Raw genomic sequence first — 27,738 nt, 5'->3', positions numbered from 1 at the left:
GCTTCATGGTAATCCACCCACTAGATTTTGAGATATCTTGGGACTCTTGTTGTTTGGGACCAAAGTGGTGAACAGAAGAATACAAGAACGCTCGCCCTGTCAAATCCGCCGACCTCGAAACGGTCGCCACCGGGTATTCCTAAACGTAACCTCAGTAAAACTGTGCCTAAGCTAACCTTATTCCAAACATAACCTCAGTAAAACTATGCCTACAAGCCTAACCTTATTCCTAACCTTAACCTCAATAAAACAAATACAAAAATACAAGAACCGCTGGGGAGCGAGCGGTCCGCTGAAAAAATGGGGGGAGTGTGTTGTTCCTAAGAGCCTTTCCACCTGTGGGAGTAAAAAATACTCTAGAACATTATTATAAAATAACTTCCATGTGTTGATTTGGCAAAACCCATGCTGATGATAATTATGATGTTTATGTTCATGGGTGTATGAAACCTCAATACATTATTTACATTTTATGAGCATGTTTATTTATTAACCCCCTGGCACCAGGAACAGTGACAGCAGAGACAACACATTGCAGTAAGAAATTATACAATTGAATAATGGATTTGGGGATCCTCGTGGGAACGGCGTGACTCCAACGTAGATCCATGTTGGAACGGCGTGACTCCAACGTAGATCCCGGACTTCAACGTGGCCAGCCTGTGACATCAGTCATCTATGACATCTCTATGTTTTCAGCACTATCAGAGCCCCATTGACTTCAATTATGAAATTGAAGTTACATTTTTCAAAAGGTGTACTGACAGCAGACATTTGGCGTGGTTTGCGAGATTAACTCCGGACATTGATTGCAAAAAGGTACAGAGGTACAGTTATACAGTTTAAACATCTTGGTGGCATAATAGTAGAATGAATTCATACCCATGCTTGTGCCGAATCTGGGGGGAATGAGATCAGTTGAGCTCAGACAGAGAGCTTGCCTCTGAGGAGCCACAATAAAAAGATTGATAATATAATTCTAATACTGTCAAACTGAAATGACCTCTTAACTTAAGAGACAGAGAACGTTTTTTATTTTCCAGTCCCACCAACTCGCAAATAGAAACCTTTCAGCAAAGAATAATAGCAGATAGAATCTAGGCAGCAGTTTAAGGTGGCGATCCATTCAGCTACAAGTATATATGTGTGTATAAAGGGCACAGTGAAGAAGTTTAGGAGAAGGCCGACATGGAAGGGTGTGAAGCAGACAATGAAAATGATCATGTTTGCTGTTACTATGCTGATGATATTTCTCTTTTCTGCCGAGTTATTTTTTTCTTTCTGCAGAATCCATATGATCTGACTGGAACAGAACACAATGATCAACAGTGGAGCAAGGAAGCCTACAGTAAACAGAAGCACCAGGAACTTCACAGGGAGAGTCTCATCTTCACGTCTTTCAAAGCACGTCAGTAGTCCACTGGTGGAGGCAGATTCATGGTTCACAAAGCACAGTGACCCCACTAGACTCCAAATGACCAAACACACAGCGAAAGCAGCCTGTTTCTTTTTCCTCCAAGATCTGGCCTGAAATGGGAACCTTACCACCAGGAAGCGATGGACACTGATGGCGGTGCTGGTCAGGATGCTGGCGTACATGTTGACGTAATGCACTAACAGGAGGACAGTACAGAGTGGGGTTATTTTCATGCAGTAAAAGGCATCGTAGATCCGGAACGGGAGGTAGAGGATTAGGGCGAGGTCTGCTACAGTCAGGTTGATCAGGTAGATGTGGGTGTCTGTCCAGGAGTTTCTCTTGACTATGAAGGCCCACAGTGCTGCTACGTTGAGGCCCAGACCCAGGAGGAACAAGAACGTATATCCCACACCTTCAATGGTATGTGCATGACAGGTACTGTTATTACAGGTGATGTTCCCATCCATGTTCATCTGTGGAGGAGGAAACATTACCATTCTGTCAACTGAATGAAAACTGAGAAAATAGAAAGGTCTTGTGCAATACACAGATCTCAGGTCTTCAGACAGTTTGTCCAGGAGAGTAGGACCATGCAATTTCACCAGACTCTATCCTAATGGTACAGTAGTTATCGCCTACTACAGTGATCTCAGTCTTTTATTTATTCAGCTGTAGAACGTTTTGGGACATCTAAGGGTTGATGTTATCAGTGCAATTTACAGTACTGAGTTCATCAGGCGAGTTGTACATGTATAACTATGTATCATCAGCATAAGAAGGTGGGGGGGATACCAGGCTAGCTAGTGGCAGCATTATAGACAGTAGTGGATAAAAAACTGACACCATGGGACCCCATAGAAAGAGACACAGAGATAGTCCAGAAAACCAGTAGACTGATTGGCAAAAATATATTTTTTAAATGATCATGATCAACAGTATCAAAGGCTATAGATGCACTCAGGTTTAACAACAATGAAACAGAGCCCATATTCATTGCTCTTAATCTTAAGGTCATGGGTTGTGACCCGATAGCCAAGTGCTTAGGGCGAATATGGGTGCAAAATGCTCTGAGCATGAGCCAAGCCCCACTCTCTCTCAGCATTTCCTGTCTCTCTCGATACTTATTGCTGTCAAATAAAGGCTTACAATTTCCTCACTGCTTTGATGAGGGCTGTTTAGGGCAGTTGTTTATCAATAGCATATATATATATATATATTTACATATATATGTAAATATATATATATATTGTATATACACACTGTATATACACGCATATATATGTATACAATATATATCATTTGATAAACAGTGTCAAACACACTGGAACATTTTATGGTGAACTTAGTCAAGAGAACAAGTTAAAAACCTTGCCGTATCTATTGCCTCTTCAAGAGTAAATAGGTGACACATTTTTACACATTGTTCCCACAGTTGTACAGAAGAGTCAAACTAGATCCATCAACACAAGAAATTATATGTGATATGATAATTGACTAACTATAATAAAGTCCTGTCTTCATCATGTACACATGTACTGCATTTACTGTTAGCTAGTTGTGTTGCTTTTATAATGTTTTAAAATCAGCTAGTCAAACTACTCACCAGTTCACCGCTTCTATTTTCTGAGGTGACCAAATGAATAAACACAGTCAGTCAATTTGAAAGTAAGCATACTCACATCCTCTGACTGAGTACTGCAGTGACAGAGGAAGTGTTTACGTCATATACAACCGTACAATATATACAGTAGGCCTATAGTATATGCATCTATACAAAACATTATGAATTTGTATAATTGAATTGTCATTTGGGCCTGTTGTTTCTGTGGTTTGACGCAAAAACATAGAAGGATTTAATGCTAATACTGTATGTTGTAAAAAAAAAATACAGCATAAAATGTATATCATGTGTACTGTTGCTCCTAGCGTGGGCGTGTTCACTTACATTTACAAGAAGGTTACACCACACTTCAGGAAATGTCGTTTCAAAGTTCAGTGTAAGAGAATGCAAAACCACAATCAAAATGTGCATCTTTGGTATTCACTCAGACTTGTTCCCTTTTTGTATTTCTGTCATTTGTAAGGACAGCAGTCTTGTTGGTATGACAGAACAACAGCACACCATGTCTCACTATGGAGACTGGTAACACAAAAACATTGTTGAAAATGAACATTAACTGTTAATAATAACAGGCAGGATAATTACTAGAAAGTATTGAATAACCTTTTCTGGGCTTGACAAGCACAACAAACAGGTGATGTGGATGAGAGGGGATGGGCTTTTATCTGCCAGCAGAGGGATGTGTTTGGTAGAGGTGGAGGTGGAGTCAGAGCAGCAGGACCAGTGAATGGAAGAGGGGAGCACAATGCAACAGGTGGAGGTTGGACCAGATAACAGTGACAGAGAGAGTGAGTGAGTGTGTGTGTCTGGGGTTTCTGGGGTCTCTCTCTCTCTCTCTCTAACAAGGCAGAATGGAAAAAGCAAACACCCTCTGTATGCACTCTGTGTAGCCAGCCTTTCCACTTGTGGGAGTAAAAATTCTCATTAACATTAATATAAGGGAACTTCCATGTGTTGAGTTGATACACCAAACTTATGCTGAAAATAATTATGATGTTTGTGTTCATGGGAGTATGAAACCACAATGCATTATTTATATTTTGTGAGCATGTTTATTTATTATCCCCCTGGCACCAGGAACAGTAACAGCAGAGACAACACATTGCAGTAAAAATATTATAAAATGGAATCATGGATTTCGGGATCCACGTGGGAACGGCGTGACTCCAACGCAGATCCACGTGGGAACGGCGTGACACTAACTGGACTTCGACATGGCCAGCCTGTGACATCAGTCACCTGACATCTCTATGATTTGGGCAAGTTTTCATTATACAATGTAAGTTACATTTTTCAAAAAGTATGTAAAATAATCAGAGGAGGTACTTCTGTGGCCTACTGACAGTATTCACAAGAAATCTGGCGCTGATCAGTCCAACGGTTTGGGAGATTAACAACAGACAGACAGACAGACAGACAGACAGACAGACAGACAGACAGACAGACAGACAGACAGACAGAAAGCTTGCCTCCGAAGAACCACGCCATATAAAAAACAATGATAATATTATTGTAATACTGTCAAACTGAATTACCTCAGACAAAGTTTTTATTTTCTAGTACCACTAACTCGCAAATAAAAACTTTTCAGCAAAGAATAATAGCAGACAGAATCTAGGCAGCAGTTTGAGGTGGCAATCCATTCAGATACATGTATATATCTGTGTATATCAGACATTTCTCTCCAGCCGCCTCCAGACCTTGGCGTCTCCAGGAACTTTTCCAGGAGAAGGCCGACATGGAAGGGTGTGTAGCAGACAATGAAAATGATCATGTTTGCTGTTACTATGCTGATGATATTTTTCTTTTCTGCTGAGTCGTCTTTTTCTTTCTGCAGAATCCATAGGATCTGACTGGAACAGAACACAATGATCAACAGTGGAGCAAGGAAGCCTACAGTCAACAGAAGCACCAGGAAGCTTACATGGAGAGGCTTCACATCTTCACATCTTTCAAAGCATGTCCGTAGTTCACTGGTGGAGACAGAATTATGGTACCCAATGCACAGTGACACCACTAGAGTCCAAATGACCAAACACACAGCCAAAGCAGCCTGTTTCTTCTTCCTCCAAGATCTGGCCTGAAACGGGAACCTGACCACCAAGAAGCGATGGACACTGATGGCGGTGCTGGTCAGGATGCTGGCGTACATGTTGACGTAATGCACAGACAGGAGGACAGTACAGAGTGGGGTTATCGGCATGCAGTAGAAGGTATCGTAGATCCGGAACGGGAGGTAGAGGATTAGGGCGAGGTCTGCTACAGTCAGGTTGATCAGGTAGATGTGGGTGTCTGTCCAGGAGTTTCTCTTGACCATGAAGGCCCACAGTGCTGCTACGTTGAGGCCCAGACCCAGGAGGAACAACAGCGTATATCCCACACCTTCGATGTTATGCACTTCACAGGTACTGTTCTCCAAAGTACAGGTGATGTTCCCATCCATGTTCATCTGTGGAGGAGGAAACATTACAATTCTGTCAATTGAAAACTGAGACAATAGAAAGTTCTTATGCAATACACAGATCTCAGGTCTTCAGCCAAATTGTCCCAGAGAGTAGGACCATGCAACCAGATTTTATTCTAAAGGTAGTTATCGCCTACTACAGTGATCTCAGTCTTGTCTTTGTTCGGTGGTAGAACTTTTTAGACAAGAGTTGAGGTCATCATCGTTGCAATTTACAGTACTTTACAGCATAAGAATGTTGGGTTGCAGTGTGCTTCTTTACGATGGAAGCAAGTGGCAGCGTAAGGTCATGGGGCGACCCTATAGCAAATGTGTGCAAAATGCTCTGATCGGTGAGTTCCAGGATCGAGCCCATATCATGTGCTCATTGTCACTCCCCCACTCTCTCTCAGCATTCCCTGTGTCTCTACACTTATCGCTGTCAAATAAGGCTTAAAATTGCCTCACTCACACTGTCACACAGACGCACACACACACAACATACACAAATCTTACTGTCATTAACTGCTTTGATGAGGCTGTTTCAGTACTGTGTTTAGCTCTAAAACAAGACTGGTACACACCATATAGCTTGTGGAGTGATAAGGTGACGTTATATATCCAATATATAATTTGATAAACAGTGTCAGACACACTGGAACATTTTGGGGCAGACTTAGTTAAGAGAGCAAGTCAAAAACCTTGCTGTATCTTAACTAACTCCTCAAGATCACAGGGGTTAATAGGTGAGAAATTATTACACATTGTTCCTACAGTGGTACAGATGAGTCAAACCAGATCCATCAACACAAGAAATAATTTTAAGATAATGACTAATATGATTACTGACTAATGACAATAAAGTCCTGTCTTCATCATGTACACATGTACTGCATACAATGTTATCTAGCTAGTAGTGTTGCTTGTATAATGTTTTAAAATCAGCTAGTCAAACTACTCACCAGTTTACTGCTGCTGTTTCTGAGGTGACCAAATTAATTTTAAAGTCAGTCAATGTGAAAGTCAGTTATACCCACACCCTCTGACTGAGAACTGCAGTGACAGAGGAAGTGTCATATAAAACCATATACATACAGTAGTATTATACAACATTTACAAGAAGTTTCCACCACACTTCTGGAAGAGGATGCAAAGTCACTGTCAAAATGTGTATCTTTGGTATTCACTCAGACTTGTTCCCTTTTTGTCTCCGCCAGGCCGAAAGGCATGGCGAGAGAGTATGTTTTCCACCCCGTCCGTCCGTCCGTCCGTCCGTCCGTCCGTCTGTCCGTGTGTGTGTCCGTCCGTCCGTCTGTGACCAGCTAATCTCTGCCACTGTTGGCTTGATCACAGCGCCACTGTGCACACACACTCCCTGGATGCCAATTCAGAACCTTTGCCCCAAATTTTTCTCATGGGCCTTTTATAGCGCCACCAGGAGGCCGATTTGTGCTTTTTTTTTTACAGTACTCCTACAGATTTTGTCCAAAAATCACACAAATCGGTACACAGTATCTCTATAGTCATTAAACAAAACGGGTCTTTCAGATTTTTCATATTCCATCCTGATTGGCTAAAAATGTCTTCCAAAGTTTGCAGGACTGCTCCGTTTTGAACAAAATGCCTCAAATCATGAACACAGCATGCAATTTCCGTGAAATTGTGCACGCACATTTCCTGCGTGCACACATTAGTGAAGAAATACCATTTGAAAATGTTCAAATCAGCTTCATGGTGGCGCTATAATATGCTGATTCGTGTTTTTACCTATAACTGCACGATCTGTGTAAAACTTTGTATGCACACTCCCTAAAGGTCAAGGAAAAACCTTTGCCCTGCATTTTTCACATCTGCCTTTTATAGCGCCACCAGGAGGCCGACTTATGTAAAACACATTATTTTATACTACTCCTTCCAATTTTATCCAAATGTCACGCAAATCGGTACACATGATCTCTATAGTCATGTGATCAAGACGGATGTGTTTGATTTTTCATATTCTATCCTGATTGGCTAAGATTGACATCTAAAGTTTGCATTATTGGCCTGTTTTGAACACAATTACACAAATCATGAACGCACCGTCCGATTGCGGTCAAACTTTGCACGCACATTCACACTATGTTGAGGAACAAATACCACCCTTTTAACATTGGCCTGTTATAGCGCCACCAGCAGGTCTAATTTAGCAAAACAAATGTTTTCAACATGCCTCAAATCATGAATGCAGTCAGTGTCCAATTGTCGTGCAAGGCCCAAGAAGAAATGGCACCCTTTTCACATTGGCCTATTATAGCGCCACCAGGAGGCCACAATAGCCTACCTGACCTGGCGGAGACCTGTGCTCCGAGGAGCACTTTTTCTAGTTTTATTACTGCTGTTTGTAAGGACAGCATCACCAAAGACATGAGGAGGCTGTATGACAGAGGACCACAGTACACCATGTCTCACTATGAAGACTGGTAACACAAAAACATTGTTAAAAATAAACTTTATAATAACTACAGTTTTATACAGTTCCTGAGGAACATGCGTGGGCTCACTGAAAACAACTGTATAGCCTACTACTGCTACTACTACATACTAGAACTTCACATGCATGCTATGTTATGTTTAGTAGAAATAACATGATTAACCATGATTTGATTGGTTCTGCTTTAATCTGAAGACTCGCCTCTTCAGACTCCACCTCAGCCCGTAGCACTTGCCCTATAGCCTTGACGACCTTACAGGATTATGCAAAGGCTAAAATGTAACTTAGATAGCATGTTATGTAGACAGATGCCAGGTCATTGTTGATCTGGCATCCTATAGTGTGTATAGTTTCAATGTACAGGCTGATGATAGGTTCTTGGTTTACTTGTGTATTACTTTACTATTAGATTACTATTTCTATGCATTTAATGTATTATCTTGTGTTGTCCTTTCTTACTGTAAATCGCTCTGGATTAAGAACGTCTGCTAAATGCCTAAATTGTAAATTGTTCTAGTCACAGACATATCATTTGACCATTTGATAAACAGTGTCAAACACACTGAAACATTTTATGGGGAACTTAGTCAAGAGAACAAGATAAAAAACCTTGCTGTATCTATTGCCTCTTCAAGAGTAAATAGGTGACACATTATTACACATTGTTCCCACAGTTGTAGAGAAGAGTCAAACTAGATCCATCAACACAAGAAATTATATTTAAAAAATGAACTAATATGATAATTGACTAATTATAATAAAGTCCTGTCTTCATCATGTACACATGTATTGCATTTACTGTTATATAGCTAGTTGTGTTGCTTTTATAATGTTTTAAAATCAGCTAGTCAAACTACTCACCAGTTCACCGCTTCTATTTTCTGAGGTGACCAAACTGATAAACACAGTCAGTCAATTTGACTGAGTACTGCAGTGACAGAGGAAGTGTTTACGTCATATACAACCGTATAATATATACAGTATATGCATACAGTATATACAAAAAATTATACATTTGTATCATTGAATAAGGATACAAATGTATAATTTTTTGTATATATGCATATACTGTACTGTATATATTATACTGTATATAATATATAATATACTGTATATATTATAGTCATTTGGGCCTGTTGTTTCTGTGGTTTGAAGCAAAAACATAGAAGGATTTAATGCTATATTGTATGTTGTTAAAAAAATACAGCATAAAACGTATATCATGTGTACTGTTGCTCCTAGCTTGGGCGTGTTCACTGACATTTAAGAGAATGCAAAACCACAATCAAAATGTGCATCTTTGGTATTCACACAGACTTGTTCCCTTATTGTATTTCTGCCATTTGTAAGGACAGCAACCGTGTTGGTAAGACTGAACAACAGCACACCATGTCTCACTATGGAGACTGGTAACACAAAAACATTGTTGAAAATGAACATTAACAGTTCCTAATATTAACAGGCAGCAGGATAATTACTACTTTCTGGGCTTGACAAGCACAACAAACAGGTGATGTGGATGAGAGGGGATGGGCTTTTATCTGCCAGCAGAGGGATGTGTTTGGTAGAGGTGGAGGTGGAGTCAGAGCAGCAGGACCAGTGAATGGAAGAGGGGAGCACAATGCAACAGGTGGAGGTTGGACCACATAACAGTGACAGAGAGAGTGAGTGAGTGAGTGAGTGTGTTTGTCTGGGGTTTCTGGGGTCTCTCTCTCTCTCTCTCTCTAACAAGGCAGAATGGAAAAAGCAAACACCCTCTGTGTGCACTCTGTGTAACCATCCTTAGAGCCTTTCCACTTGTGGGAGTAAACATTCTCATTAACATTAATATACAGTAAGGGAACTTCCATGTGTTGAGTTGATACACAAAACCTGCGCTGATAATAATTGCGGCCAGATGGCAACCGCGAGGTTCCCAGTTCGATCCCAGGCTCCCCCAGACCCTGAACCCCTAATTGCTCGGTGAGCAGGTTGGTGCCTTGCATGGTTTCCATGCGTGAATGTAATGCACTATCTATGTAAAGTGCTTTGGATAAGAGCGCTGTATGTAAATGCACCATTTATGTTCATGGGTGTATGAAACCACAATGCATTATTTCAATTGTGTGAGCATGTTTATTTATTAACCCTGGCACCAGGAACAGCAGAGACAACACATTGCAGTAAAACATTATAAAATGGAATCATGGGTTTCGGGATCCACGTGGGAATGGCGTGACTCCAACATAGATACTGGACTTCGACATGGCCAGCCTGTGACATCAGTCATCTATGACATCGTTATGATTTGGGCAAGTTTTCAGCACTATCAGAGCCCCATTGACTTCCATTATAAAATGTAAGTTACATTTTTCAAAAAGTATGTAAAATAATTAGAGGAGGTACTTCTGTGGCCTGTTCACAAGAAATTTGGCGCTGATCAGTCCAACGGTTTAGGAGATTAACAACAGACAGACAGACAGACAGACAGACAGAAAGCTTGACTCCGAGGAACCACGGCGTATACAAATTAACAATGTTAATATTATTGTAATACTGTCAAACTGAATTACCTCTTAAGTGACAGACAAAGTTTTTATTTTCCAGTACCACTAACTCGCAAATAAAAACCTTTCAGCAAAGAATAATAGCAGACAGAATCTAGGCAGCAGTTTGAGGTGGCAATCCATTCAGATACAAGTATATATTTGTGTATATCAGACATTGGGTTTTTTCTCCAGCCGTCTCCAGGCGTTGGGGTGAATCTGTCCAGGAGAAGGCCGACATGGAAGGGTGTGTAACAGACAATGAAAATGATCATGTTTGCTGTTACTATGCTGATGATATTTTTCTTTTCTGTTGAGTCATCTTTTTCCTTCTGCAGAATCCATATGATCTGACTGGAACAGAACACAATAATCAATAGAGGAAAAAGGAAGCCTAGAGTCAACAGAAGCACCAGGAACCTTACAGGGAGTCTCTTATCTTCACGTCTTTCAAAGCACGTCCATAGTTTAGTGGGACAGTTAGACTCATAGTAAACAATGCACAGTGACACCACTAGAGTCCAAATGGCCAAACACACAGCGAAAGCAGCCTGTTTCTTCTTCCTCCAAGATCTGGCCTGAAACGGGAACCTGACCACCAGGAAGCGATGGACACTGATGGCGGTGCTGGTCAGGATGCTGGCGTACATGTTGACGTAATGCACAGACATGAGGACAGTACACAGTAGGGTTATTTCCAGGCAGTAGAAGGCATCGTAGATCCGGAACGGGAGGTAGAGGATTAGGGCGAGGTCTGCTACAGTCAGGTTGATCAGGTAGATGTGGGTGTCTGTCCAGGAGTTTCTCTTGACCATGAAGGCACACAGTGCTGCTACGTTGAGGCCCAGACCCAGGAGGAACAACAACGTATATCCCACACCTTCAATGGTATGCACTTTACAGGGAGTACTGTTCTTGAAAGTACTGTTCTCCAAAGTACAGGCGATGTTCCCATCCATGTTCATCTGAGGAGGAGGAAACATTACAATTCTGTCAATTGAAAACTGAAAACTGTTCGGTGGTAGAACTTTTTAGACATCTGAAGGCGGTTACACACCGGCGAATATGCGAATATATGCAAAATTCTGACTCGTTCCGAATAATTAAAAGACGCTTTTTTCACTCCGCGAAACTGATGTGGAAGCTTGCATTGACTTTATAAGGTTTTAAAAAAAAACATATTATTCGCATGAAAAAAATCGCCCCGGTGTTTAAGGACCTTAAGAGTTGAGGTCATCGTTGCAATTTACAGTACTTTACAGCATAAGAATGTTGGGTTGCAGTGTGTTTCTTTACGATGGAAGCAAGTGGCAGCATAATAGAATTAACAGCAGTGGAACAAAAACCCAGACCCACGTGGGACCCCATAGAAAGATACACAGATAAAGTCCTGTATTTTAGATACAGTCTGATTGGCAAACAGATGTTTTAATTGTATTTAATGATCAGCAGTATCAAAGGCTCCTCTCAGGTTTAACAACAATGAAACAGAACCTGTTTTCATTGCTCTTAATCGTAAGGTCTTGGGGCGACCCTATAGCAAAGTGCTTAGAGCGCATATATCACATGTGTGCAAAATGCTCTGATCGGTGAGCCCAGGATCGAGCCCATATCATGTGCTCATTGTCACTCCCCCAGGCGGCCCCACTCTCTCTCAGCATTTCCTGTCTCTCTACACTTATCGCTGTCAAATAGGCTTAAAATTGCCTCACACACACACACACACACACACAACTCTTACTGTCATTAACTGCTTTGATGAGGCTGTTTCAGTACTGTGGTTTAGCTCTAAAACAAGACTGATACACATCATATAGCTTGTGGAGTGATAAGGTGACAATTCACTGACAGTTGTTTAGGTTATACGTTGCACATATAAAAAATATATAATTTGATAAACAGTGTCAGACACACTGGAACATTTTTGGGGCAGACTTAGTTAAGAGAGCAAGTCAAAAACCTTGCTGTATCTTAACTAACTCCTCAAGATCACAGGGGTTAATAGGTGAGAAATTACACATTGTTCCCACGGTGGTACAGAAGAGTCAAACCAGATCCATCAACACTAGAAATAATTTTAAGATAATGACTAATATGATTACTGACTAATGACAATAAAGTCCTGTCTTCGTCATGTACACATGTACTGCATACAATGTTATCTAGCTAGTAGTGTTGCTTGTATAATGTTTTAAAATCAGCTAGTCAAACTACTCACCAGTTTACTGCTGCTGCTTCTGAGGTGACCAAATTAATTATAAAGTCAGTCAATGTGAAAGTCAGTTATTATACCCACATCCTCTGACGGAGAACTGCAGTGACAGAGGAAGTGTTTTAGTCATATAAAACCATATACATACAGTAGTATTATACAACTTTGTTTTTATTATCATTGAATCGTCATTTGGGCCTTTTGTTTTTGTAGTTTAAAGCAAAAACATGTAGAAGTATTTAATGCTATACTGTATATTAAAAAGAAAAAACATATAACATGTGTACTATTGCTCCTAACTTGGGCGTGTTCATTGACATTTACAAGAAGTTTCCACCACACTTCTGGAAGAGGATGCAAAGTCACTGTCAAAATGTGTATCTTTGGTATTCACTCAGACTTGTTCCCTTTTTTTATTACTGCTGTTTGTAAGGACAGCATCACCAAAGACATGAGGAGGCTGTTTTACAGAGGACCACAGTACACCATGTCTCACTATGAAGACTGGTATCACAAAAACATTGTTGAAAATAAACTTTATAATAACTACAGTTTTATACAGTTCCTGAGGAACCTGCATGGGCTCCCTGAAAACAACTGTAAAGACAATGCTATATAGCCTACTACTGCTACTACTACTCAAATGTTTTACTTAAAGGGATATTTCACTTTCAAAAAAACTTTTGGTCATTTTATCATCTACTCAGGCCTTTGTGAACCCCCCAGACAGTTTTTAAGTTGCTTGATTCAGTATTTAGATATTTGACATTCATTTTATCAGACACGCCCCCTTCCTATACAAACCCATTGTAACTTCAAACTTCATTTTAACCATGTTAGATTCATCAAAAACACCCGTCCTTGGTTCTGGTGACTCATCCTGCCCCCCTAATGCGTGAGGGGGCTGTGTTTTTTCAATTACTTTTTTCATTTATTTTTAATATTTTTTTTGGAAAATGAAAAAAATAAAATACAATACGAAATTTAAATAAAATAAATGAAAAAAGTAATCGGAAAAACACGGCCCCCTCACGCATTAGGAGGGCAGGGTGAGTCACCAGAACCAAGGACGGGTGTTTTTGATGAATCTAACATGGTTAAAATAGAGTTTGAAGTTACAATGGGTTTGTATAGGAAGGGGGCGTGTCTGATAAAATGAATATCAAATATCTAAATAATGAATCAAGCAACTTAAAAACTGTGTGGGGGGCTCACAAAGGCCTGAGTAGATGATAAAATGACCAAACGTTTTTTTGAAAGTGAAATATCCCTTTAAGTAAAAGTATCAATACTGCATATACTCTGTTACACGTAAAAGTCCGGAATTCAACATTTACTTAAAAAAAAGTATTGGCAAAAAGTATTGGCATCAAAAAAGTATATGCATCAAAATGTACTTAAAGCACCAAAAGTATAAAGTACTCATTATGCAGAATGTCCCATTTCACAAGTTTTCAAATGTATAAAATGAATACAAATATTTCGAAAATAGCACATCTACAAGCTTGTAGATTAACTATTTTCAAATGGCTGAAATGTATACATATAGGGTTGAAGTGGTTAATGTATGTTTTGTAATAATAATTCAAATCTACAAAGTATTTTTTCAAATAATTGTAGTGGAGTAAAAGTACAATATTTGCCTCTGAGATGTATAGTGTAGTAGAAGTACTGACAACTGGAAATACTCTAGTAAAGTAAAAAATACCTCAAATTTGTACTTAAGTGCAGTACTTGAGTACATGTACTTAGTTACTTTACACCACTGCTACATACTAGAACTTCACATACATGCTATATTATGTTCAGTAGAAATAACATTATTAAAGGGCAAGACCACTTTGGTAGAGGTGTGGGTTGTGTAGTTCAGCCTGATCGCCAGAGAATTAGTATACATTGCACAGATCCAGTGCACGTCATTCCGTGCATAGTCGCCTAGAAACCCCGAAATTCCGTGCATATGTACGGCGAGTCCCACGGTGGGCGTAACCAGTCGCAACCCGGAAAAACCCGGAAGCAGAGCAGTCCCCACAACAAAATTTACGATTCTGTGCCTATCGGTACATAACTCAAACGGCGCTGAGTAGGCACAAGGGAATGTCGCAACGTTCGGGACGGCAACTCGCTCGCTTTAGCTCGCTCGGTGGCCCCTTACGTGGCGACAATTCCCTTGAGACTGCGCGCCTCCGAAATGGTTTAGTCACAATGGGGGAGATGCGAGGCGGCTATGCACGGAATTTCGGGTTTTCCAGTTGTCTATTCACGGAATTTCAAAAACGTTCAAAGAGAACGTTTCCTCTGGCGATCGGGTTGTGTAGTTACCTTGCCATGATGTAACTCCAAAGGTGGACAAGAAACCAAAAATAATTGCTCCATTGATCTCAAAGTCACTCTTTTAACACATATACGAACAGAAACTAAGTTGATTCAGACAATATAGAACATCACCAAACCCAGTACTGTTTATTTAAATAAAAATGTTAACCTCCTGTTGATTTTGCTATTTTTATTAGAAAGAAAACCCGGACTGGATCTCTGGATCCGGATCTTCAAATAGTAAAATCAACAGGAAGTTGACATTTTTATAAATAAAAAAAAACAGTACTGGGTTTGGTGATGTTCTATATTGTCTGAATCAGCTTTGTTTGTGTTCGTTTATGTGCTAAAAGAATGACTTTGAGAGCTGTTTCACTGTACAATGTAAGTCAATGAGGAGCATATTTTGAATTATCAATTTCTAATCAATGAAGCAATTATTTTAGATTTATTGTCAACCTTTGGAGTTACATCATGGCAAGGTAACTACACAACCCAAACCTCTACCAAAGTGGTCTTGCCCTTTAACCATGATTTCATTGGTTCTAGCAGGGCCAAGGGTCAAAATTCAGTCCTGGCATTTTGGTCCGATCCGCTGCGCCGTTTTGTCAACGGGGGGGGTTCAGCCCAGCCCTGCACATGAACTCTGCAGCCGCACTGAGGCCCCTGCTGGAAAGCATCCCAGCCCAAACATTAACGTAACTAATAATTGGGCTGCGTACCCGGAAATGACCATAATAATCCTAAAACGGGAGCGAAAATATTTTTTCGCCCAGCGGCCCACCGGGCATTTGCGCGGTACGCCAAATGGCCAGTCCGCCTCTGGGTTCTAGTCACAGACAGAGAGTGTAATCCCTGAGTCTCGCCCCAGAACTCCTGGGTTCCTGGTCCTCCAGGGGACGAGACAGAAACCTTTCAGCAAAAAATGATAGCAGATAGAATCCAGGCAGCAGTTTGACGTGGCGATCCATTCAGCTACGAGAAAATATTGATGCTTAATAGGTAGGTTTGAGCACCAGTCTGCAGGGTTTTCGATGAGATTGTCCAGGAGCAGGGCGACATGGAAGGGTGTGTAGCACACAATGAATATGATCATGTTTGCTGTCACTATGCCGATCATATTCTTCTTTTCTGTTGAGTCATTGTCTTCCTTCCGCAGAATCCATATGAACTGACTGGAACAGAACACAATGATCAATAGTGGAGCAAGGAAGGCTATCAACAGAAGCACCAAGAGGGGTATACGCTGAGGATTGTTTTCACATCTTTCAAAGCATGTCCATAGTTTCCTGGGGTGATTAGAGTCCCTGGAAACAGCACACAGTGACACCACTACAGTCCAAATGGCCAAACACACAGCGAAAGCAGCCTGTTTCTTCTTCCTCCAAGATCTGGCCTGAAACGGGAACCTGACCACCAGGAAGCGATGGACACTGATGGCGGTGCTGGTCAGGATGCTGGTGTACATGTTGACGTAATGCACAGACATGAGGACAGTACAGAGTGGGGTTATTGGCAGGCAGTAGAAGGCATCGTAGATCCGGAACGGGAGGAAGAGGGCGAGGGTGAGGTCTGCTACAATCAGGTTGATCAGGTAGATGTGGGTGTCTGTCCAGGAGCTTCTCTTGACCATGAAGGCCCACAGCGCTGCTACGTTGAGGCCCAGACCCAGGAGGAACAACAGCGTGTATCCCACACCTTCAAGGGCTTGCACTTTACACGAGCCTTTCCCCACATGACAGGTGATGTTCCCCACAGTACAGGTGCTGTTCTCATCCATGTTCATCTGTGGAGGATGAATAATTGTCATTATGTTAATTTAAAACTGAGAAAATGTGAAGGTCTTACGCAACATACAGATATCAGGTCAATCAGTTTGTTTCGGAGAGTAGGGCCATGCAACTTTACCAGACTTAGGGTCGTTACAGACGGGGAGCGATGGACGCGGGCGGTCTCGCTCGGATCATTGCGATCATTGTTGTTTTGTCCTCCTGCGCGTAGCGGGGGGGGGGGGGGGAAGCTGACCGCAATCCAGCTCTTGCCGCCCGCGCACGTGCGCACAAACGAGAGCGCAACTTTCACTGGACCGCGTCCGCTCGCCTCACCGCCCTTCAACTTCTCCGCAAGTCCCAAATAAACGCCCGCCTCTCATTGAAAATAAATTACATAGACGCGTCAGCCGCTCCCCGTCTGAAACGACCCTTAGATGTTATTATATTTTTTGTTTTCACCTTCATCTCAGTCTGGTCTTTGCTCAGCTGTAGAATGTTTTGGTTGATGTCAGAGCAATTTACTGTACTGAGATCATCAGGTGAAAGATGAGACCGACGTATTCCTATTATTACTATGATGACCTGGGCAGCAATAACCTTTAGATTGACCGGTTGATCCCGAAGGGGCTTTTTGATCGATAGCCGAGCAATGTGAAAACAAAGACAAAAACATCCATCCATATTGTCTGCCGTCCAATCACGCTCAGGCTTGCTGTTTTGAGTGTGAACCTCAACAAATATATCATGGGAAAGCATTGAATTAAAATAGGAATAAACCGGGTAACCAGACAACTAAATTGAGAATGAGTCCAGATAGAGACACCATGAGACAAAACACATACCATGTCCATGCAGAATGGGAAGACTTTTGTAATAAATCAGTGCTGTTGAACACCCTTTACGCCTTTGTGTGGGTTTTACAAATATTGAACCAATGAAAAGTATTAAAAAGCGCTTCTGACTAAACCTCCAACTTGTGGAGATAGTTGTTTTTGAGCGGTGTAGCCGCTCCTATAAGTGGGTTTGGGACCGTCGTGAAAAGACCGTCGTGAAAATGTGTCTTTCGCTGTACTGTGATTGGCTGACTCTATTCACACCCTTTGCTCAGTACTGTGATTGGCTAGTGAGACGCATGATGACATTAATAACCTATAAATAGCACCACGCACTTCAAAAAAAATACTTTTTATTTAAGTGAGCTTCCATCACTGTGATGACCATTGTTGTTGCTAAATAACACCGCTCACTTCACACTGGGTGTGATTTTTTCCATCGTTGATTAGAATGAGGAAGTCAGAGGTTAATGGTCAGATGAGGACACGTTATGACAAACCACAGACATTTCTAGCTGACAGTTAATTGAGAGAAAGAAAGCTCATTGTGAAACTGGATCAGATGCTGTTGTAATCAGTGTTTTAAATGTGCCATGAAGTTTGGTGTACATAACACCTTTTTCATCTTCTTCTTTTCTTTTCTCCCTTCTTTTTCTGGAATGAATCTTGCCTTTATCATTTATAATTAATTATAATTAATATTATAAATTAATTTATCTGTATTCTACATTTGCGTCCTTCTAATTGGCAGCCTACCGTATAACAATTAGATAATAAAAAATGGTGTCAGTTGACACTGTCTGCCGATGGTAGATCCCGCCAGCCTTGGAAAACAGCTAAACAAATTTGGTGCCAGATGTTTGCCCTGTGTTCACCCCCTGACTTGAAATGACTCCTATACTTTAGAAGTCAAATTGACAAACAGTATTTAAAGGCCAGACCGCACCAATGCAACTCCTTGCAACTGCCAACTGCCACGTAGTTGCAAATATTTGCATGTTGCAAGGAGTTGCGACTAGTTGCATTGGTGTGGACTGGCCTTAAAGGAGAGTGCCGGTCATTTTAGGTTGTATGTTTGATGTGTCGCTAATCACTCACCAACATACAAAGGAACGTTGAATTTTTGTTGTCCATTCTGCAGACCCCTTACAGCGGCATAATGGGAGACGTGTGTAAGAGTGAAAATCGTCTATTATAACCGATGCACAGTTAGTTTTTTTTCTACTACTGCTCATCGTGGAGTCTCATGATACTCAAACATGCGCTGAATGTCGCGCATGAGCTGCCGTTCGTGCAGAACGACATGCCGCTGGTTGCTTGTTTCTCTCACAGACGCCAGGTTCTGTGAGAGAAACAAGCAACCAGCGTCAAGTCTTTCTGCATTAGCGGTAGCTCATGAGGGACATTCAGCGCATGTTTGAGTATCATGAGACTCCACGATGAGTACTAGGAGAGAAAAAAAACAGTTTGTTGTTAAAATAGGCGATTTTCTCTTACACACTCTCCCATTATACCGCTGCAAGGGGTCGGCAGAACAACAGGGGCAGATCTGGAAATATTCAACGTTCCTTTGTATGTTGGTGAGTGATTAGCGACACATCAAACATACGACCTAAAATGACCGGAACTCTCCTTTAAGTCTACTTGCCTTGTGTTACGCCAACAGAAGGCACAGCAAGGTGACAGCGGAGCTTGCAACCCTGTAGAGCTCAAGACCCCGATAGACAGGAGGGTGTGGAGGACATGGCAACGATTCAGGAGTCCCGAGCTGGTGTTGGCTATAGTCTTACCAGCAAGGTTATGAAATAACTAAAACTACAATTGGGAGGGGGAGGAGGTAACAGAAGTTTCAGTTAACATTTTAGTTAACTGAAATACAAATAAAAACAACGCTTTTCAAAAAAAGATTACTAACTGAAATTAATTAACTGTATTCTGTACTAACTATAATAACTAATTAAAATCATAGTGAAAATGTGCTAAGCCTAATATTTTCAAACATTTTCAAAATTCCAGTGAAACTAAACTAGCAAACCCACTTTGAAAACTAATCAAAAACTAAACAGAAATTCTAAACAAAAATTCCAAACAAAATACAGGTAAAAACCAATAAATAATAATAAAACATTTAAAAACTATAACAATCTTGCTCACCAGTTGACTGCTGCTGTGTGTGTGCTGTGTTAGACTGTTTGTGCTGTGTTAGTGTTACACAGAGTGCATAGATACCTATTACCACATCTCTGACTCTACTGGCTGCTGCACTGGAAGAGGAAGTCTGCTGACATCATAAAAAAGCATTATGCATGGTCTGCATATTCATTTATGAAAGTGTGGGATATTATAGAACAAAAAATATGAAACGAAAAGTCAAAAGAAATGCAAACACTTTGTTTCTAAGAACTTATAACATTTATAAATACATAAAAAGTCAAGGCCATAGCCAATTCATCTAGATGAAGAAAAACAAAACAATTTCTTATATGAATTACTTTTTTACAGTCAATACTGTATGTGTACAAAACATTCTTAATGTTTCAAAAATACCAATAAGGTCCTTTTGAAAGTCATTATTCGTCATTGACCCAGCTAACAGATATATTTTTGTATACAAGACATTTGAAGTACAATTGAATAGTCATTTGGGCCTGTTGTTTTATGTGCTTTGAAGCAGAGCGATTTAGAAGGATTGAATACTATATGTTGTTAAATTTAGGATATAGCATATAAAGACGTGTTCCACAACCTTTACAACAATACATTTCTGTCTGTGGAGGTATGGTTTAAAGTGTGAATGATCAGTATAAGAGGATGCAAAGACACTGTCAAAACCTAACGTCTTTGGTGTTCACTCAGGCCTGTTTCCTTTGTATTTCCTTTGGTTGTAAAGATAGCATCACCAAAGATATGAAGACGCTGTATGAGAGAGAACTACAGCGCACCGCATCTCACTATGAAGACGGGTAACACAAATACATTGTTGAAAAATAATTATCTTAGCCTTTTCACGGTCGTGGTGTGTAAATAGAATTAGTTAACTCTGTTTCTATAACACAGCCAGAAACCTGTGCTGTGCAGACAGTTAGCCGGGGCCAGCTAGATGATAAATGATAGATTATTTATGAATCCAGTATAGCAAATCATTTTGCTATACTGACCCATACTGATTGTGCTATACATGACCCACACTTCATGACCTATGGTCATGAAGTGTGGGTCATGACCGAAAGAATAAGGTCGCGGGTACAAGCGGGAGGAAGTTACTAATGTTGCTCAGGAGAGGAAAGTCTGGAGCTCTCTGCTGGAACTGTTGCCCATTTCACAAGTTTTCAAATGTATAAAATGAATAAAAATATTTTGAAAATAGCACATCAACAAGCTTGTAGATCGACTATTTTCAAATAGCTGAAATGTATACATAATAGGGTTGAAGTGGTTATGTATGTTTTGTAATAATAATTCAAATCTACAAAGTATTTTTTCAAATAATTGTAGTGGAGTAAAAGTACAATATTTGCCTCTGAGATGTATAGTGTAGTAGAAGTACAAGTACTGACAACTGGAAATACTCTAGTAAAGTAAAGAATACCTCAAATTTGTACTTAAGTGCAGTACTTGAGTACATGTACTTAGTTACTTTACACCACTGCTACATACTAGAACTTCACATACATGCTATATTATGTTTAGTAGAAATAACATGATTAACCATGATTTGATTGGTTCTAGTCACAGACAGAGAGTGTAATCCGTGAGTCTCGCCCCAGAACTCTGGTCCTCCAGGGGACGAGACAGAAACCTTTCAGCAAAAAATAATAGCAGATAGAATCCAGGCAGCAGTTTGACGTGGCGATCCATTCAGCTACGAGAAAATATCGGTGGTGAATAGGTAGGTTTGAGCACCAGTCTGCAGGGTTTTCGATGAGCTTGTCCAGGAGCAGGGCGACATGGAAGGGTGTGTAGCACACAATGAATATGATCATGTTTGCTGTCACTATGCCGATCATATTCTTCTTTTCTGTTGAGTCATTGTCTTCTTTCCGCAGAATCCATATGAACTGACTGGAACAGAACACAATGATCAATAGTGGCGCAAGGAAGCCTAGGGTCAACAGAAGCACCAAGAAGGGTATACGTTGAGGATTGTTTTCACATCTTTCAAAGCATGTCCATAGTTTACTGGGGTGATTAGAGTCACTGAAAACAGCACACAGAGTCACCACTAGAGTCCAAATGGCCAAACACACAGCGAAAGCAGCCTGTTTCTTCTTCCTCCAAGATCTGGCCTGAAACGGGAACCTGACCACCAGGAAGCGATGGACACTGATGGCGGTGCTGGTCAGAATGCTGGTGTACATGTTGACGTAATGCACAGACATGAGGACAGTACAGAGTGGGGTTATTGGCAGGCAGTAGAAGGCATCGTAGATCCGGAACGGGAGGAAGAGGGCGAGGGTGAGGTCTGCTACAATCAGGTTGATCAGGTAGATGTGGGTGTCTGTCCAGGAGCTTCTCTTGACCATGAAGGCCCACAGCGCTGCTACGTTGAGGCCCAGACCCAAGAGGAACAACAACGTGTATGCCACACCTTCAGCGGCTTGCACTTTACACGAGCTGTTCCCCACATGACAGGTGCTGTTCCCTGAAACATTACATCTGCTGTTCTCATCCATGTTCATCTGTGGAGGATGAATAATTGTCATTATGTTAATTTAAATCTGAGAAAATGTGAAGGTCTTATGCAACATACAGATATCAGGTCAATCAGTTTGTTCCGGAGAGTATAGGACCATGCAACTTTACCAGACTTAGGGTCGTTACAGACGGTGAAAAATCAAACAGATCCATCTTGATCACATGACTATAGAGATCATGTGTACCGATTTGCGTGAAATTTTGATAAAATCTGAAGGCTTAATCTCAAAATATGTGTTTTACATAAGTCGGCCTCCTGGTGGCGCTATAAAAGGCTGATGTGAAAAATGCAGGGCAGATGTTTTTCCTTGGCCTCTAGGGAGTATGCGTGCAAAGTTTCACGCAGATCGGTGCAGTTACAGTTAAAAACGCAATTTGGCCTTTTATAGCGCCACCCTGAGGCTGATTGGAAAAATTCTTCCTCGGCCTAGTGGGAATGTGCGTGTGAAATTTCACGGAAATCGCAAGCTGCGTTCATGATTTGAGGCATTTAGTTCAAAATGGACCAGTTCTGCAAACTTTGGAAGCCAACCTTAGCCAATCAGGATGGAATATGGAAAATCAGACAGATCTGTGTTGATCATATGACTATAGAGATACTGTGTGCTGATTTGCGTGATGTTTGGATAAAATCAGTAGGAGTAATATTAAAACAAAATATTTTGCACAAATCGGCCTCCTGGTGGCGCTATAACAGGGCCAAAAGATTTGGGGCAGAGGTTCTGAATTGGCATCCAGGGAGTGTGTGTGCACAGTTTCGCAGTGACCGGGCCAACGGTTTCGGAGATTAGCCGCTCGCAGACAGATGGACACACAGACACACGGACGGACGGACAGGGGGTAAAACATACTCTCTCGCCATGCCTTTCGGCCTGGCGGAGACAATAAACCGGGTTACCAGACAACTAAATTGAGAATGAGTCCAGATAGAGACACCATGAGACAAAACACAATTCCATGTCCATGCAGAATGGGAAGAGAGCTACAGTACATATCGTCGCTGTCGGGCAGAAACCAGAAATCCATTTTCCCACCTTTTTTTTTTTTTTGTAATAAATCAGTGCTGTTGAACACCCTTTACGTCTGTGTGTGGGTTTTACAAATATTGAACCAATGAAAAGTATTAAAAAGCGCTTCTGACTAAACCTCCAACTTGGGGAGATAGTTGTTTTTTCCATCGTTGATTAGAATGAGGAAGCCAGAGGTTAATGGTCGAATTATTTGTCTCATTAGCAACAACTGTGTGGTAATTTAAAGGGAACTTGGAAGGACACGTTATGACAAACCACAAGACATGGACAAGACATTTCTAGCTGACAGTGAACTGAGAGAAAGAAAGAAGGAACTGAAAGCTCAACGTGAGACTGGATCAGATGCTGCTGTAATCAGTCAAATCAATCTTTGCATTGTTTGGTGTACATAACACCTATTTCATCTTCTTCTCTTTTTTTCTCCCTTCTTCTTCTGGAATGAATCTTGCCTTTATCATTTATATCAAACAATTTATCTGTATTCTACATTTGCATCCTTCTAATTGGCAGCCTACCGTATAACAATTAGATAGTAAAAAATGGTGTCAGTTGACACTGTCTGCCGATGGTAGATCCCACCAGCCTCGGGAACCAGCTAAACAAATTTGGTGCCAGATGTTTGCCCTGTGCTCACCCCCTGACTTGAAATTTAGATAGGAGGAATATCATTTGTCAAATTGACAAACAGTATTTAAAGGCCAGACCGCACCAATGCAACTCCTTGCAACTGCCATTGCAATAATGGTTGCAAGTACACGTATTACCTAAACATACGTAGTTGCAAGTATTTGCATGTTGCAAGGAGTTGCGACTAGTTGCATTGGTGTGGACTGGCCTTAAGTCTACTTGCCTTGTGTTACGCCAACAGAAGGCACAGCAAGGCGACAGCGGAGCTTGCAACCCTGTAGAGCTCAAGACCCCGATACCCAGTGAAAAATCCAGTGAAACTAAACTAGCAAACCCACTTTGAAAACTAATCAAAAACTAAACAGAAATTAAAAACAAAAATTTAAAACAGTTACAAAAATTAAAAACGAATAAATGATAAAACATTTAAAAACTATGACTCACCAGTTGACTGCTGCTGTGTGTGTGTGCTGTGTTAGACTGTTTGTGCTGTGTTAGACAGGTGCCTATATCTATTACCACATCCTCTGACTCTACTGGCTGCTGCACTGGAAGAGGAAGTCTGCTCACATCATAAAAAAGTATTATGCATGGTCTGCATATTCATTTATGAAAGTGTGGGATATTATAGAACAAAAAATATGAAACCAAAACTCAAAAGAAATGCTGGGTGGATTACATCTCCACACTGCACAAATGCACTTTGTTTCTAAGAACTTATAACATTTATAAATACATAAAAAGTCAAGGCCATAGCCAATTGATCTAGATGAAGAAAAAAAAAAACCAATTTCTTATATGAATTTACTGTATGTGTACACAACATTCTTAATGTTTCAAAAATACCAATAAGGTATTTTTGAAAGTCATTATTCGTCATTGACCCAGCTAGCAGATATGTTTTTGTATACAAGACATTTGTACAGTCATTTGGGCCTGTTGCTTTATGTGCTTTGAAGCAGAGCGATTTAGATTGAATACTGTCTATAAGTTGTTAAATTTAGGATATAGCATATAAATACATGTTCCACAACCTTTACAACAATGCATTTCTGTCTGTGGAAGTGTGGTTTAAAGTGTGAATGATCAGTATAAGAGGATGCAAAGACACTGTCAAAACTTAACGTCTTTGGTGTTCACTCAGGCCTGTTTCCTTTGTATTTCCTTTGGTTGTAAAGATAGCATCACCAAAGATACGAAGAGGCTGTATGAGAGAGAACTACAGCGCACCGCATCTCACTATGAAGACGGGTAACACAAATACATTGTTGAAAAATAATTATCTTAGCCGTCTCACATTCGTGGTGTGTTTAAAGATAGAATTAGTTAACTCTGTTTCAATCAGAAACACTCACGTCAAGTAGATTTAACCATTTAATGCCACCATTTATTGCCACAAATGGCATACAGTTAAGCTTGGCGTTACAGCTCCGCTCTTGGGAGAATATTCACTGAATTTTGTCGAAGCAGCCTGCTAAGCATATATTCAGGGAATGCTTAAGCAAATCCCCCATAGGGATACAATGTCAACAATAAGCAGTACATTGACATATTAGTTTGAATTAGCAAAGCAGATATAAATGATAATCACAAGTATTTGAGCCTATGCCAGACTCTAATCAAAAGGTGGAGGCTGGGGTGGAGGAGGAGCTAGCAGAATGCATTGGTTCAGCAACCAAGAAAGACCTAGAGAATTCGAACCGTATTTAAAGGAACCTCTTTGCTAATGCGTGAGCTGAGATTGGATAATGAGTGTGTGACGTAACGACCAGCAGTGCTGTGAATGGGGAATAGAAAGCTGATGTTTACAGCTTTGGCGTGCAAGACTTCCGTGCCCGTGGAAAAGGGGCGGAGAAAGGGGCGTGCTCTTCCATTCATATTTATACCCCTACCCAGGAAAGGGGACGTGGCTGGGGAAAGGGGGCGCGCCTGGAAAAAAGGCTCCCAGGTTAATGTGACATACTGTTCTTGTTTGCACACGGCCCCCAAACAACCCAGCGTCAGCACTGACTTGAGCACCATTCCTCCATTCCAGTGCAGTGTCATTCCAGACAGCGATTTTTTTAAATACAGTATTTCTTTCCACAACATATTTGTGAGCTTGTAGATATTATCATGGGCTATTTTCACTTTTTAAAGCATTTTTTTCAATATGTGGACCTTTGTGCGTATATGTATATACTGTGTATATTATGGTGTGACTTTATATGTATAATGTTTATAACGTTATAATGGTTATTATGTATAATGTTATGTTTATATCATGTTATGGTCAGTGGTGGAAAAAGTACTAAAATATCTTACTTAAGTAAAAGTATCAACATAGAAATACATAGAAATACTCTGTTACAAGTGAAAGTCTGATCTAAAAAAGTCCGATCTACAAGCTCACAATGCGTCGCATCGCGATGCATTGTGAGCTTGTAGATCGGCTATTTTCAAATGGCCGAAATTTACATGAAGTGAAGTGGGTAATGTATATGTTTTGTAATAATAATAAAATGTTTCAAATATTTATAGTGGAGTAAAAGTACAATATTTGCCTCCTGAGATGTAGTGGAGTAGAAGTAAAAGTACTGCGAATTGGAAATACTCCAATAAAGTCAAAAATACCTCAAAATTGTACTTAAGTACAGTATTTGACTAAATGTACTTAGTTACTTCACACCACTGGTTATGGTTATCATAACATAATATTTATGTTACAGTGCCAGAGCATCTTTGATCAGCTTCCTCACGGCGGTGCTAACGGACGCACCCAGAGACTCGGTCATGTGATGCCGTGTGATCCTATAGAGATACGGCTGCACCTCCGTCAGGCTGGTGTCAAACACCTGGCCTATCTGGGCCAGGGTGGGCGTGGCCGGCAGGTATCTGTGACGGTTCAACACCTTCACCACGTCGATCAGCTTCTCCGCCAGCTGCTCCCCTGCTTCCTGTCTCCGCCGCTTCTCGTTGGTCCGGCCGCTCCGCCTCCGGCGCTTCTCATTGGGCGAGGACGAGGAGTCGACGAGCCTCACCTCGACGCTCCACACCTCCCAGGGGACGCACTCGTCGGCGAACGGCCAGCGGCCCTTCTTCCTCTGGTAGAACTCCAGAGACATCCGGCCCGTCCCGTCGCCGCTCCAGTCGCTCCTGAAGTCGGACACGGCCCGGCGGAGGACGGCGTGGAGCCGGTCGCAGGACGCCCGGACGAAGGTGAAGTCCCGCACGGAGTCGCAGTCCACGTCGCGGGTGCCCAGCGTCCCGATGGAGTACGTGCCGTCTCGGTTGTAGCGGAACTTGCCGGTGCTGCGGTGCAGCAGGACGGTGTGCAGCACGGCCAGCATGGCCTCCTCCACCTGGCTCGCCTCCACCGACAGTTCGAGCACCTCGGAACGACAGTTCATCTTATTGTTAGCTGATGTTGTCTTTGTGCGACCATATATGGGCAAAGTGTCAGTTCGTTCTTGACCTCTTTCGACACGGGGTAAAACCTTGATTTGATGATTAAAATATAAAATGTAACTTTTGAAAAGTAAAACAAATGTTCACAGATTACGTAACAGATAACATGAGAGCCTGTGAGAGCTCACTCTCAGATCTTACGTCAGCTTTTAAGTCAAACTCCCTCGACTCTGACATCATCACATTTGACGTCAGTCTCGCCCCCAGTATGGACGTGCACCCCGGCTCCACAGTCACTGCTGCTCTGGTCGGGAAGATCAGATAACCATGGCAACGTGATGTCAACCATGTGAAATGACACACATCTCCAGAACATTGATTTTGTT

The 27,738-nt window shown here is 41.3% G+C and overlaps 5 protein-coding genes across 6 annotated transcripts; all 5 read right to left on the bottom strand.

Moving 5' to 3' along the window:
- Nucleotides 1-447: 447 nt before the first annotated feature.
- Nucleotides 448-3,195, bottom strand: LOC308093222 (G-protein coupled receptor 35-like). Its single transcript, XM_080439480.1, has 2 exons — nt 3,021-3,195; nt 448-1,890 (listed from the first exon to the last, which is right to left on the bottom strand). Exon 2 carries the CDS (start codon nt 1,888-1,890, stop codon nt 1,033-1,035), a length of 858 nt encoding a protein of 285 aa, XP_080295606.1. The 5' UTR covers nt 3,021-3,195; the 3' UTR covers nt 448-1,032.
- Nucleotides 3,196-4,347: 1,152 nt separating this feature from the next.
- LOC308092858 (G-protein coupled receptor 35-like) lies at nt 4,348-5,481 on the bottom strand (the record flags this gene model as incomplete). Its single annotated transcript, XM_080438956.1, has 1 exon — nt 4,348-5,481. The coding sequence occupies one exon, from the start codon at nt 5,479-5,481 to the stop codon at nt 4,588-4,590; it is 894 nt and encodes a 297-aa protein (XP_080295082.1). The 3' UTR covers nt 4,348-4,587.
- A 4,781-nt stretch (nt 5,482-10,262) lies between these two features.
- LOC308093224 (G-protein coupled receptor 35-like) lies at nt 10,263-12,716 on the bottom strand. The gene is made up of 2 exons (XM_080439482.1): nt 12,698-12,716; nt 10,263-11,444 (listed from the first exon to the last, which is right to left on the bottom strand). The coding sequence occupies exon 2, from the start codon at nt 11,442-11,444 to the stop codon at nt 10,530-10,532; it is 915 nt and encodes a 304-aa protein (XP_080295608.1). The 5' UTR covers nt 12,698-12,716; the 3' UTR covers nt 10,263-10,529.
- Nucleotides 12,717-15,798: 3,082 nt separating this feature from the next.
- Nucleotides 15,799-24,432, bottom strand: LOC308093210 (G-protein coupled receptor 35-like). 2 transcript variants are annotated; one of them, XR_013933863.1, is made up of 3 exons: nt 24,410-24,432; nt 19,767-22,291; nt 19,267-19,427 (listed from the first exon to the last, which is right to left on the bottom strand). XR_013933863.1 is itself a non-coding variant. In XM_080439466.1 (2 exons), exon 2 carries the CDS (start codon nt 16,791-16,793, stop codon nt 15,837-15,839), a length of 957 nt encoding a protein of 318 aa, XP_080295592.1. In that variant the 5' UTR covers nt 19,767-19,789; the 3' UTR covers nt 15,799-15,836. The 2 variants fall into 2 exon arrangements, 1 of the variants encoding a protein (XP_080295592.1); XM_080439466.1 differs by lacking the exons at nt 19,267-19,427; nt 24,410-24,432 and adding an exon at nt 15,799-16,793 and having other exon boundaries at nt 19,767-19,789.
- Nucleotides 24,433-26,667: 2,235 nt separating this feature from the next.
- Nucleotides 26,668-27,354, bottom strand: LOC308094259 (autophagy-related protein 101-like; the record flags this gene model as incomplete). The annotated part of the gene is made up of 1 exon (XM_080440798.1): nt 26,668-27,354. The coding sequence occupies one exon, from the start codon at nt 27,352-27,354 to the stop codon at nt 26,668-26,670; it is 687 nt and encodes a 228-aa protein (XP_080296924.1).
- Nucleotides 27,355-27,738: the final 384 nt, after the last annotated feature.

The sequence above is a fragment of the Gymnoscopelus braueri genome (genome assembly GCF_963280865.1).
Source record: "Gymnoscopelus braueri genome assembly, chromosome: 10".
Taxonomy (NCBI): domain Eukaryota; kingdom Metazoa; phylum Chordata; class Actinopteri; order Myctophiformes; family Myctophidae; genus Gymnoscopelus; species Gymnoscopelus braueri.
The sequence above is the reverse complement of the archived record's forward strand: the minus strand, read 5'-3'. Positions and strand labels throughout refer to the sequence as shown.